The sequence below is a fragment of the Arachis ipaensis genome, chromosome B07 (genome assembly GCF_000816755.2).
Source record: "Arachis ipaensis cultivar K30076 chromosome B07, Araip1.1, whole genome shotgun sequence".
In the NCBI taxonomy this organism is placed as follows: Eukaryota; Viridiplantae; Streptophyta; class Magnoliopsida; order Fabales; family Fabaceae; genus Arachis; species Arachis ipaensis.
The window spans coordinates 53,282,829-53,295,249 of record NC_029791.2 but is presented as its reverse complement, the minus strand read 5'-3'; the positions used below and the strand labels follow the sequence as shown (position 1 = coordinate 53,295,249).

Genomic DNA, 12,421 nt, shown 5'->3' with positions numbered 1-12,421 from the left:
TGGAATCTCTACAAGTTCCATCATCAAGACTATTGCTCTTATCAGGGTTGCATATGTGTTCATGGAATAAGTTTGGTGTGCTACACCAAATTCATATCTCACTGGGTACTTGTCCTAATTTACTAGATTATATCATACGAAGTTTGGTGTTTCCACATTCACCATGCAATCACAGTAACAACCTCATTATCTTATTTTATTTTGACTTTCCTTTCAGTTTGCTTTGACTTGGGTTCTTTTAATTGAATAAGCGTCTGTGTTAATTGAATTAATTCACTAGATTATCCTGTTTCCATTATCATTAATTTTTCTTTTCTTTGATGCTTGAGGACAAATAATCATTCTAAGTTTGGTGTTGGAGGCTATGCTCTACATAGCCTAAAAGGTGATGAAGAAAAAGATGATGAAGAGAAAGGGAGTGAGAACTAAGGTTGTTTCCTTCCTTTTTAATAATAATATACATGTGTTTCAATTTTTTTTCTCTCATATAATGCATTTAAGATTTCCAACTGTCAAGTACATATCTTATCTATCACAACCCACAATAATAATTTTGCGTGCTCCTGAATGTTAGTAAAGAGCCATGTGCTGAGAAAGAAACAAAAGAACAGGAAATGATCATAAAAGAGCATGACAAAGTGAGTTTGGGAAACCAAATTAACTAAGAATGTTTAACATTACCTGAGCAACATTGTTTGAGGTATTAGTCTAGAGGACTATTATGGGATCCTTATACTTGACAAAACCTTGAAGAAGCAACAATATAAGAAATAATAGGTAAGAATAAGAGGTTATAAGAGAAACCAAAGGCTCTGAGTACCACTGACTAAGGATATTGAAAGAAAAATAAGCTCATAGAGCATCCTAGTTAAGTGCTTGTGGTGCTTATGTATCAAGCTAAAAGCTTGAAAACAATGCATTTAGAGTCACGGTAAGACTCAAGGTGCAAAGCACACCCCTAAAGTGAGAAAGCCAAAGGCTTTGAGCACTAAAGGTGGCGAAGCATGAAAGAAAAATAAGTTCAAAGAGCTCCCCATGTGCGTATGGTGTTTCTGTTTTGAGCAAAAGCTTGAGACAAAACATTAAGAGTCATTACTAGACTCAAGGTGCAAAGCACCCAATGAACTTAAATGGTGAAAAGAAAGTAAACAAGCTTTCTTCAAGGTGATCATTCAAGGAAGGATTCTATAATATCCACACTCAATCATCACCTCAAGAAGAGTTGGACACAGAAGAAGGAGTTAACTGGGAGAAAGCTAATTACCTTGGAAATTCATCAAGGCAAGCTAATGATCCATATTCTAAAACCTATAACTCTGGTTGGAGGAACCACCCAAACTTTGGGTGGGGAAACCAACAAAACCAAGGCCAAGACCACCGATCCCATAATCCAAACCAGTATAACAACTCTACTCACCAAAACTTCAACTAAAAACCATACCAAAGCTACAATAACCACTCTCAACATCCAAATTCCAACTAACCATCACCACATGATGATGACAGGATGGCCAAAATGGAAGCCATGCTTGCATACCTTAGCAAGGAGTGTGAAGACATGAAGAAATTCAGGGAAGAAGTGAGAGGTAGTATAAAAAGCCGAGGGGAGGTTCTTAAGAATCTCGAATCTCAGGTAGGACATCTTTCACAGTAATTTCCCAAGCCCACTGACAACTTCCCAAGTGATACTGAAAAGAACCCTAGAGGAGAGACCAAGAAAGTAAGGTGGGAAGAATGCAAGTCAATCAATCTAAGCAGTGAAGAAGCTCTGAAGGAAGAATGCTCCAGACACTGAGAGCATGATGAAGGAGAGTCAAGGAAGAATGTAAAGGAGATAGAAAAAATGGCTAGCCCTGAACATAGGAAGGAACAAAAAGAGAAAGAATCTCTCAAGCCTTTTGTGCCACAAGCACCATTTTCCCAGAGACTCAGGGGAAGTGAGAAAGATAGGTGTTCATGCCCTGGTCGAGCTGTATGACCCGGGCTGATTCACGACAAATCGACCGACCTCTTCAGGTCAGGATTACCCGACCTCCTCTCAAGGAATTCAGCCAAATCGCTGCAAAGGCCCAAGAAAGGCCCAAATGAAGGAACATAGCCCAATCCAAAGGTAGCCAAAACCTGGAAAGATAAGGGCGGTTCCCTTTAAAGATAAGATGACTTCACTCAAAGATAAGATAAGATAACTAACTTATCTTATCAAAAAGGTCACTCCACACTACTATAAATACACTGGAGCACCCAGGTATAACTCATACTCTAATTCTACTAAAAACCTGCCTAAAGCACGTGCTAACTTAAGTATTGGAGTCTCTTGCAGGTACCACCACCCTCCGGTGATGAAGGATCAGCAGCTCCACCAGATCCAACAAGTCGGACACGACAGCTCCGGCCACCACCACAGATCTCATCCGAAATCGACCTACAGTTTTGGGTAACCCTCGGAACAACAAGTCATATTCAAGATTCCTAGACATGTTTGCATCTCTTAGTGTCAACATCCCTTTCATTAAAATTCTCCAACAGATGCCCACATACATCAAGTTCATGAAAGAGCTGCTGACCAAGAAAGGAACCTTAAAAGGGGGACAAACAGTGACAATGAACAAGGAATATAGTGCCCTCATCAAGAAGGATGCACTCCCAAAGAAGAAAGATCTGGGGAGCTTTCATATTCCCTGTACCATAGGAGAGACAAAAATTGACAGAGGATTCTGTGACTTAGGAGCTAGCATAAATGTGATGCCTCTATCTCTTATGAAGAAGTTGCAAATCAATGAGCTGAGATCCACGGATGTAATCATCCAATTGGCAGAGAAAACTCAGAAGCAGGCCAAAGGAGTAGTTAAAAATGTATTGGTGAAAGTAGGAAACTACTTCCTCCCCACTGACTTTGTTGTTATGGACATGGAGGAAAGTTACCTTCATCCCATTATTTTGGGGAGACCATTTCTATCCACTGCTAGAGCCCTGATAGATGTGGAATAAGGAGAGTTAATCCTGAGAATACATGAAGAACACCTCACCTTCCATGTTTTCAAACCTACATCTGAGTCTGGGCTAGAACCTAAAGAGTCAAAGGATGATCACAGCAACATGTGCACAAAGGAAAGCAACAGTAAATCAGCAGCTGAACCACTGAAATAGTATTTGGTGAACAAGCAAGAACTTCAAGAGATACAGCAACCAGGAGAACTCAAGAAAGAACTGAAGCCACAAGAGTTTAGAGGAGCAGCTAACCAGGAACTTTCTGACATAATAATCACTGGAAAAACACTGGAAGAAGAGGAAAGAGTTGTGAAGAAATTGTCAAAGGGATGGAAAAATAAGAAGATTCCTACAGAGGGTTTTTCCCCTGGAGACAAGGTGATATCAGCCCACCATCCACCAACCCCACCCCATCTTCCAACCATTCTATCTCAATTACCTCAAGTGTTCACCATCAGAAAGGTCCTTGATAAACCACTATTTTATGGTTTATTATCTTGTGCTCAATTGAGTGGTTTTTATTAACTCTTTACCCACTTATTCATACTATTTGCATGGTTTTATATTTCCTTCCTAATTATGTGTTTTGATTGAAAACATGTTTCTTTGGACTTATATTTGCTAATATTAATCCTCTCTTATTATCATTAGATGCCTTGATATATGTGTTAAGTGTTTTCAGATATTATAGGGCAGGAATGACTCAGAGGATAGAAAGGAAGCATGCAAAAGTGGAAGGAATACAAGAAGTTGAAGAAGTTGCTAAGCTGTCCAACTTGACCTCTCTGCACTCAAACGACTATAACTTTAGCTAAAGAGGTCTAAACGACGCGGTTTCAGTTGCGTTGGAAAGCTAACGTCCGGGGCTTCGATTTGATATATAATTTGCTATAGTTTCCCTCGACGCTATGCAACGCGACTGCGTGATCTATGCGGCCGCGTCGCAAGTGACGGAAATCAGCGCAAATGAATTCGCAACCAGCGAATTCTGGGCTATTTTTGACCCAGTTTGCGACCCAGAAAACACAGATTAGAGGCTATAAAGTGGGGGAATGCATCCATGCATAAGGAGGCTCTCATATTCACAATTTTAGGAGTAGATGTAGTTTTTAGAGAGAGAGGTTCTCTCCTCTCTCTTATGATTAGGATTTAGGATTTCTCTTAGTTTTAGGAGTGGCTCTTAATCCCAGGTTCTTTATTTTTATTTAATTTATGAACTCTTTCATGTTACATATAATTTTCTTAATTAATGTTATTTGAGGTATTTCCATTCATGATTGCTTTCTTTTATTTACATGATTACTGCTTCCCATCTGAAGACATTTTTTTATTCAGTAAATTTACCATTTTCTTCCTTTTGGCTTTGGTTAAGTAATTGGTAACGCTTGAGCTGTCAATAAAGGAGTGGTTGAAATTGGGAGTTGCTCCAATAACTCTAGTCTTTCCACGGAATTGACTAGGACCTGAGGATTAAGCTAATTAATCCACTTGATCTACCTTCATAGTTAGAGGTTAACAAAGTGAGATTAAAATCCAAATTTCATCACAACTGATAAGGATAGGACCTCCAGTTCTAATACCTTACCAAGAGTTTATTTTTATTGTTATTATTTTATTTCCTCTGCCATTTACTATTTTTTCTTCTTATCTTATACATTAATAGAACCCCCAATTTGCAAGACTCATAACCAATAATAAGAACACCTCCCTGCAATTCCTTGAGAAGACGACCCGAGGTTTAAATACTCGGTTATCATTTTAAAAGGGGTTTGTTACTTGTGACAACCAAAACGTTTGTACGAAGGGATTTTTGTCAGTTTAGAGACTATATCTACAACGCGACTGTTTTTATGACATTCTTTACTGGCAAAAATCCTAACGTCAAAATGGCGCCGTTGCCGGGGAATTGCAAACGTGTGCCTTATTATTGGTTATTGTAAATATTTTTTTTATTTTGCTTGTTTATTTGTTTTTATTTTTGTTTTTATTTTTGCTTTTTCATAAATTAAGGGGTTATTGGTTTTTATTACAAAATTTTTCAAAAAATTGTTCTTAGTGTTCATCTTGATCTTCGAGTTGTTCTTCGTGTTCATCTTGACCTTCAAGCTGTTCTTAGTTGTTTTCTTCGTTTTGATCTAAAAATTTGAAATTTGGTGTCATTTTATTGTTTTTCTCTTTAAAAATATTTTTTTTAATTAATTTTTTTCGAAAAAAAAAAATTCAGATTTTTATTTTTAAAATTTTTATCTTATCTTATCTTGTTTCAAAAATCAAATTTCAAATTTCAAATTTCAAAAATTTGATTTTCAAATTCAAAATTTAAATAACCTTTTAATTTAAATTTATTTTTTTATTTTTATTTTTAAGTTTTTATTTCTATTTACTACTATGAACTCTCACCCCTTTGGCTATGAGTCTGGTTACAATAATATTGCAGGAAGAAGAAATTACAATGAGAACAGGCATCAAGGTTGGAACAATCATAGATGGGAGGAGCCACAAGGATTTGATCGACCCTCATGGCAACAACTACCTCCAATGGACTATCAACAACCACCACCATATGCCTATGAACCCTTTCCTCAACATAACTTTGGACCACCACACTCACAAGCCCCTTTCCGCCATTCACCTCCATATGACCCTAACCCTCAACCACCATACCAACCACCTTATGAGCCATATGAACCATATATAGAACCACCCCAATTCCAGCCCAATTACTCACAAGAACCGTCACTTCAATATTCACCGTCTCCATATCCATCAATCCAAGAGCATTATGATCCTAATTATTAAAGCCGAGTGCATCAAGAGGCAAAGGATCGTCTCAAGGAAACAATGGATCGATTTCAGGAAACCACTCAACAACTGGGGCAAGCATTAATTCAATGGCCTTCTAGGCGCTTAAATACATAAGGATCAGCCACAGCCACATGTGGACAGTCTAGTGAAGAGCGTAGCATGAAGGAAATACAAGAAACTCCAGTGGACAAGACAGAGCATGAATTCATACTAGAACAAGTAGAAGAAGATGTCATTGTTCAAGAAGAAGAGTTGGTTGAAAACTTAGGAGATGCAGAACCTCCATGGGAAAGTCCAGTCATAGAGCCTCCTTCCGAGATGGTTGAAATTGATGCTGAGGAGGGTATACAACCTCCAAAGCATATCATAGTTGAAGACTTGGAAGAAGTTGATCAAGAGATGGAGATTCAAGAAGAAGAAGCACAACCTCCCATGCCCTTGGAAAGCAATGAAGAGGAGATTGAATTGAAAGAGAGCTACCAAGAGGAAGAGGTTGAAATTGAAGAAGTTTGCAAAGAGGTGGTAATTATCAGAGAAGAGCAACTGGAAGTACAAACACTGGTGGAGATTCCTGGATGAGTTCAAGCATAAGCCACCATAACAGGAAGCTCACTAAATGTCCAACTTAAGGACTCTAACTAAAAGTGCTAGGTGGGAGACAACCCACCATGGTATGATCGTCCTTTTTCATTTTTATTTAGTTTTATTTGTTTCTGAATTTTATTTTATTTTGTTATATTGAACCTGGAATTTTGCATCACATTCATATTAACACTGCATTCTGCATTTTTCAGATTACAAAAAAAAAAAAAGCGAGCACGCGACGCGACCGCATCAGCGACGCGTCTGCGTCGCAAGGAGATGGGAGACAATATTAATATGAACAGAGAGTTACGCAGGAGCAGCGCTGGAGGCATGCCAATGGCACAAATCGCCCCCACACGACTGCGTCGCTGACGCGTCTGCATCACATGGGAACTTTGGCCTCCCACGCGACCGCGTCACCCACGTGGCCGCGTGCCCTGAAAATCGACGTAAAAAGGGTGCTTGGCCGAAAGTTGTGCTGGAGTTGGGCTGGACTCGTGCTGGAAGCCCAAGTCTCCCACGCGAACGCGTGCCCCACGCGTCCACGTCATATTGAAGATAAGACCACTCACGCGATTGCATGCCCCACGCGATCGCGTCACCCAGAATTTTGGCAAAAAGAGTTTTGAACAGAGAGTTGTGCGACCGCGAGGCTGCACTCGCGCCACTAGCACAAATCAAGTCACGCGATCGCGTGCCTCACGCGTCCACGTCACCCAACCTTATTGCGCACCACGCGACCGCGTCACCCATGCGACCGCGTCGCCTGCGCCGCACAACATATCCAGATCAGCCAATTTTCTTATCTCTTCTTCTCTAATCCTTATTTTTTCTTATCTTTTCTTATTTCTTTCTTCTTCCTTTCTTATTTTCCTTCACCTCCATTCTATTTTATTTGCATATTTCATTCATTCCATCTTAATTTTGTGCATATTTTTATTTTCTTTTCTAAAATTAATTATTTTTCTCTTGTTGTTAAAATTTTCTTATTTCACTGTTGCAATTTTCTCTTGAATTATTTTGGGTGCTTCATGACTTGTTTAATTCTGATTGAGTAATATTATTCAAATCAATGCCAATCTTTTATATCTGTATTACTTTTGCATTGACATGAATTTATATTATCTCTCCTTCCCCACTCTCTTCCCTATGTCGCAAATTTTTGCACTCTTGATCTGCCATGTACTTCTATTGTTTTCTCACTTGCATATTGTAGCTACCATGTAATTGAGACCCTTATCATTTGGCATTAACCCATACTTCTTTTATTTTCTTATCTCTATTTCTGGGTTACTCTTCTTCCCTTTTTCTTTCAGGATAAGAATTGAGAGATCGAACCTTAAACACCTGAGTGATTAGAGTGTATACACTACTAGTAAGGGTTCGATGCTCAATTTCTTGTTCCCTGCTTTCATGAGCTATTTTCTTCTACAAGTCTATTTGAACTTCATTTTCATGATTTGAATTAGTGAAATCCAGTTCATATTTGTTCTTAAAAGATTTGTTTACTTTTAACCAAGTAGGTAGAAACATCTTAGCATGTAGTTGCATTCATAGGTTGCATTTCATACATTCTACCATTCCTCTTCATCTTTATAGCTTCTCTTGAGCTTAGCATGAGGACATGCTAATGTTTAAGTGTGGGGAGGTTGATAAACCACTATTTTATGGTTTATCTTGTGCTCAATTGAGTGGTTTTTATTAACTCTTTACCCACTTATTCATACTATTTGCATGGTTTTATATTTCCTTCCTAATTATGTGTTTTGATTGAAAACATGTTTCTTTGGACTTATATTTGCTAATATTAATCCTCTCTTATTACCATTAGATGCCTTGATATGTGTGTTAAGTATTTTCAGATATTATAGGACAGGAATGACTCAGAGGATAGAAAGGAAGCATGCAAAAGTGGAAGGAATACAAGAAGTTGAAGAAGTTGCTAAGCTGTCTAACCTGACCTCTCTGCACTCAAACGGATATAACTTTAGCTATAGAGGTCAAAACGACGTGGTTCTAGTTGCGTTGGAAAGCTAACGTCCGGGGCTTCGATTTGATATATAATTGGCTATAGTTCCCCTGACGCTAGGCGACGTGACCGCATGATCCATGCGGCCGCGTCGCAAGTGACGGAAATCAGCGCAAATGAATTCGCAACCAGCGAATTCTGGGCTATTTTTGACCTAGTTTGCAACCCAGAAAACACAGATTAGAGGCTATAAAGTGGAGGAATGCATCCATGCATAAGGAGGCTCTCATATTCACAATTTTAGGAGTAGATGTAGTTTTTAGAGAGAGAGGTTCTCTCCTCTCTCTTAGGATTAGGATTTAGGATTTCTCTTAGTTTTAGAGTGACTCTCAATCCCAGGTTCTTTATTTTTATTTAATTTATGAACTCTTTCATGTTACATATAATTTTCTTAATTAATATTATTTGAGGTATTTCCATTCATGATTGCTTTCTTTTATTTACATGATTACTGCTTCCCATCTGAAGACATTTTTTTATTCAGTAAATTTACCATTTTCTTCCTTTTGGCTTTGGTTAAGTAATTGGTAACGCTTGAGCTGTCAATAAAGGAGTGGTTGAAATTGGAAGTTGCTCCAATAACTCTAGTCTTTCCATTGGAATTGACTAGGACCTGAGGATTAAGCTAATTAATCCACTTGATCTACCTTCATAGTTAGAGGTTAACAAAGTGAGATTAAAATCCAAATTTCATCACAACTGATAAGGATAGGACCTCCAGTTCTAATACCTTGCCAAGAGTTTATTTTTATTGTTATTATTTTATTTCCTCTGCCATTTACTATTATTGCTTCTTATCTTATACATTAATAGAACCCCCAATTTGCAAGACTCATAACCAATAATAAGAACACCTCCCTGCAATTCCTTGAGAAGACGACCCGAGGTTTAAATACCCGGTTATCAATTTAAAAGGGGTTTGTTACTTGTGACAACCAAAACATTTGTACGAAGGGATTTTTGTCGGTTTAGAGACTATATCTACAACGCGACTATTTTTATGACATTCTTTACTGGCAAAAATCCTAACGCCAGTCCTCTCCCTAGAGCATGTAGAGATCATCAAGGAATCAAGTGGAGACCGCTTTACTGTAAGGGGAGAAGACCTAAGGCAATACAATCCACCCTGACAAAGACCAACCGTCAAGCTAATGATGTTAAAGAAGCGCTCCATGGGAGGCAGCCCATAATTTAGTTTCTTTGTTTTTAATACTTCAGTATGAATAATAATTGTTGCTCTAACATGAATTCAAGCTCGAATAGAAAATTTTGACAATTATCTATGACATTGTGAAGCATATGATCCAACTTTAAGTTTGGTGTGCCTACAGGCACACTAAGATACCTGTCAAAAATAATGATCATAGTTCCATTTGGACATGTGTTTCCTGGAGTATATAGCCAAACATTTAAGTTTGGTGTTCTATATATTGCAAGAACAAGTCATGAGAGTCAAAGTTCTTTTGAGTTTTGAAAGTCATGAAAGTACAACCATGTTATAATTTTTCATGTTTAGAAATAGAAAAATAAAGTGCTTCTCATGATGGTTCAACCAAAAGTGACAATAATCCCGTGAGATCTCAATGTTAATACTTGGAGGGAGTAACACTTTGAACCATATAGCCAAACACTAAGTTTGGTGTCCTCCAAGAATATATAAAGCAAAAAAGGAGTCACGGATGGATGAACAATCATGAAGAACACTAGTCAAAATTTTAGTTTAAATTGAAGCATTGCTTGCCATGTATTCACCACCACCTATTTTAATTCTTTTCTTTGTTTTGATATGATGGATAGGTATGCAGAAAAATGGCTTGATGAAAGGGACAAGACAAGGAAGAGTAAAGTTAGCATGAATACAAAAGTAGATCACATGGCTTGGAAGGTTGCTTCGTAAGGATAAAAAACTGCACCTCCTTGGGAGAAGCCCTTAGAAGACCGACCCCACATGCCTAATGAAGAGGCAACTTTTATCCTCATTCACCTTTACATGCAAACCATTCATTAATAACTTGTCCCAAAGAATCCTAGCCATCCATTCTTTATTAAAGCTTACTATAAATGGCCTCACTGGAACCGTGCATGTAAACTAAAGTTCACACTTCTTGTACTCCAGAAATTCAACTCTTGTATGTCTAAAACTAAAGCCCAATAACCATGTTCTTTGTGCAACAAAGCACCCTTGTTCACTTGCTTCTATAACACTACCTTAACTTCAAACACTTTTCTCCCGAGAGTGCATCACACCAACCTTCCCTCTTCATAAACCTTCAACCCCTACTCGGCTAACCAGCAAGGAAAGCATGGCATCTTCTTCAAGTTCCAAAAGAAGGAGAGGAAAGGAACCTATTACTGAGGGAGCTGAAAACGACTATGATCAATGGAAGTTCAGATCATGGTTCCACCAAATGCAACTTGGGTGAATGAATGACAAAAAGATATATCCAGAAATCCCTTTCTTTTTGCCTGAGGAGGGATGCCTAGAAATAAAAGCCAAGATCAGAAAGAGGAAGTGGGAAGAGCTTACCTCACTAATCACCAGGATTAATGCAAACATCATAAGGGAGTTCTATGCTAACGCTACAAGGCTGGATATGACCGAAGCACCAACATACAAGAGTTTTGTACGGGATGTGGAAGTAGACTTTAGCCCGAAGACCATTATGAAGGTCTTAGGACTAAGGCCAGCATATTTTGATGAGCCAGGGTACCAACAAAGAATAAACGAGAACCCAGATTATGATGAAATCTCTAGTGATATCTGTGTGATTAATACTGACTGGGAGAGAGACAATGAAGGAGGGCACAAGTACCTAAAAAGGGGAGATCTCACTCCTGAAGCAAAGTGTTGGTATGAACATATAAAGAAATCAATTCTGGGCACAGTAAACACCTCAAAAGTTAACAAGCAAAGGGCTGTCATGCTACACTGTATAATAGTGGGAGGAGATGTAAAGGTTCATGAGATCATTGCAAATGATATTCAAAAGATCTTAGAGAAAAATTCTGCTGAATCCTGGCTATATTACCCCAGCACTATCATGCGATTATGCATGAAGGCCAGAGTGCTACTGGAGGATACAAACCCAACCTGGCTGCATCCAGGCATGCCTATGAACCTCGAAAGGATGATGAATGTCACGGAGGCACAACAAAGTCAAAGACCACACATGAGGAGAAGGAGAGAAGAACCACAGGAGGAAGAAGAACAACAAGAAGAACAAGAAGAGGAGCAACAATTCCAACCACAAAACAACATGGACATGGGGCTGATGCAAGAAGCAATTGAAAAGCTATCCGAACAGTACATGAGAGTTCAAGAGAAGCAAGAAGAATTCCATTCACAGTACATGAGAGCTCAACAAAGACAAGAGGAGCTTCAGTTGAGAATGATGAGTCAACTGAGAGATTATGAGTCAAGATCTTTAGTTATGCAAAGGGAACAAGCTTCACAATTTCAATGATCTTTCAACTAGCTGGCCCAACTTCAAGTTGATAACATGAGAGCTTTCAAGGAGTTCACGACCCTTCAGGATGCAAGATATGGAGTTCAAGCTGATTATAACATAAATGGCCAAATCAAGCTCAACTACATTGCGAAACATCTACATAGTATAGACCCAGCATTTCCAATTTATGATCAATACTTCAAGGAAATGAGTGACATAGAAATAGACAAAGCAATACACCTTGAGGACAGAGGGGAAGAGACAATGAAGAAAATTAGATTCTAGAAAAAGCTAAAGGGCAAAGGCAAGGGAGAAACTAGTAAGCAAGCAAGTGAGAAGAAGAAGAAAGACAAACAAGATAAAAAAAAGGAAAGGTGGATTTGCTCCTTGGCTATTCTATTCCATAAAGAAAGAACATGTCTGTTTTAGTTGATAGTAACTTTTAGTTTAAGTTGTTTTGCACTCCGTATGTTTAACTTTGCAATAAGTATGCTAGCCTAGGTGTGTGTGTTTTCACTTTCACTAGTTTAAATGCTTGTCTTGTCCCCTGAGTCTTTTCAAATTA

The 12,421-nt window shown here is 38.4% G+C and overlaps 1 protein-coding gene across 1 annotated transcript; it reads left to right on the top strand.

Annotated features, from left to right (window-relative positions):
- On the top strand, positions 11,002–11,871 carry LOC107607238 (transcription factor SPT20 homolog). The gene has a single exon (XM_016309211.1). The coding sequence runs from the start codon at positions 11,002–11,004 to the stop codon at positions 11,869–11,871; it is 870 nt and encodes a 289-aa protein (XP_016164697.1).

What these genes read in the sequence shown, in the direction of transcription:
- LOC107607238 (XM_016309211.1), top strand. Translation starts at nt 11,002, where the DNA reads ATGACCGAAGCACCAACATACAAGAGTTTTGTACGGGATGTGGAAGTA.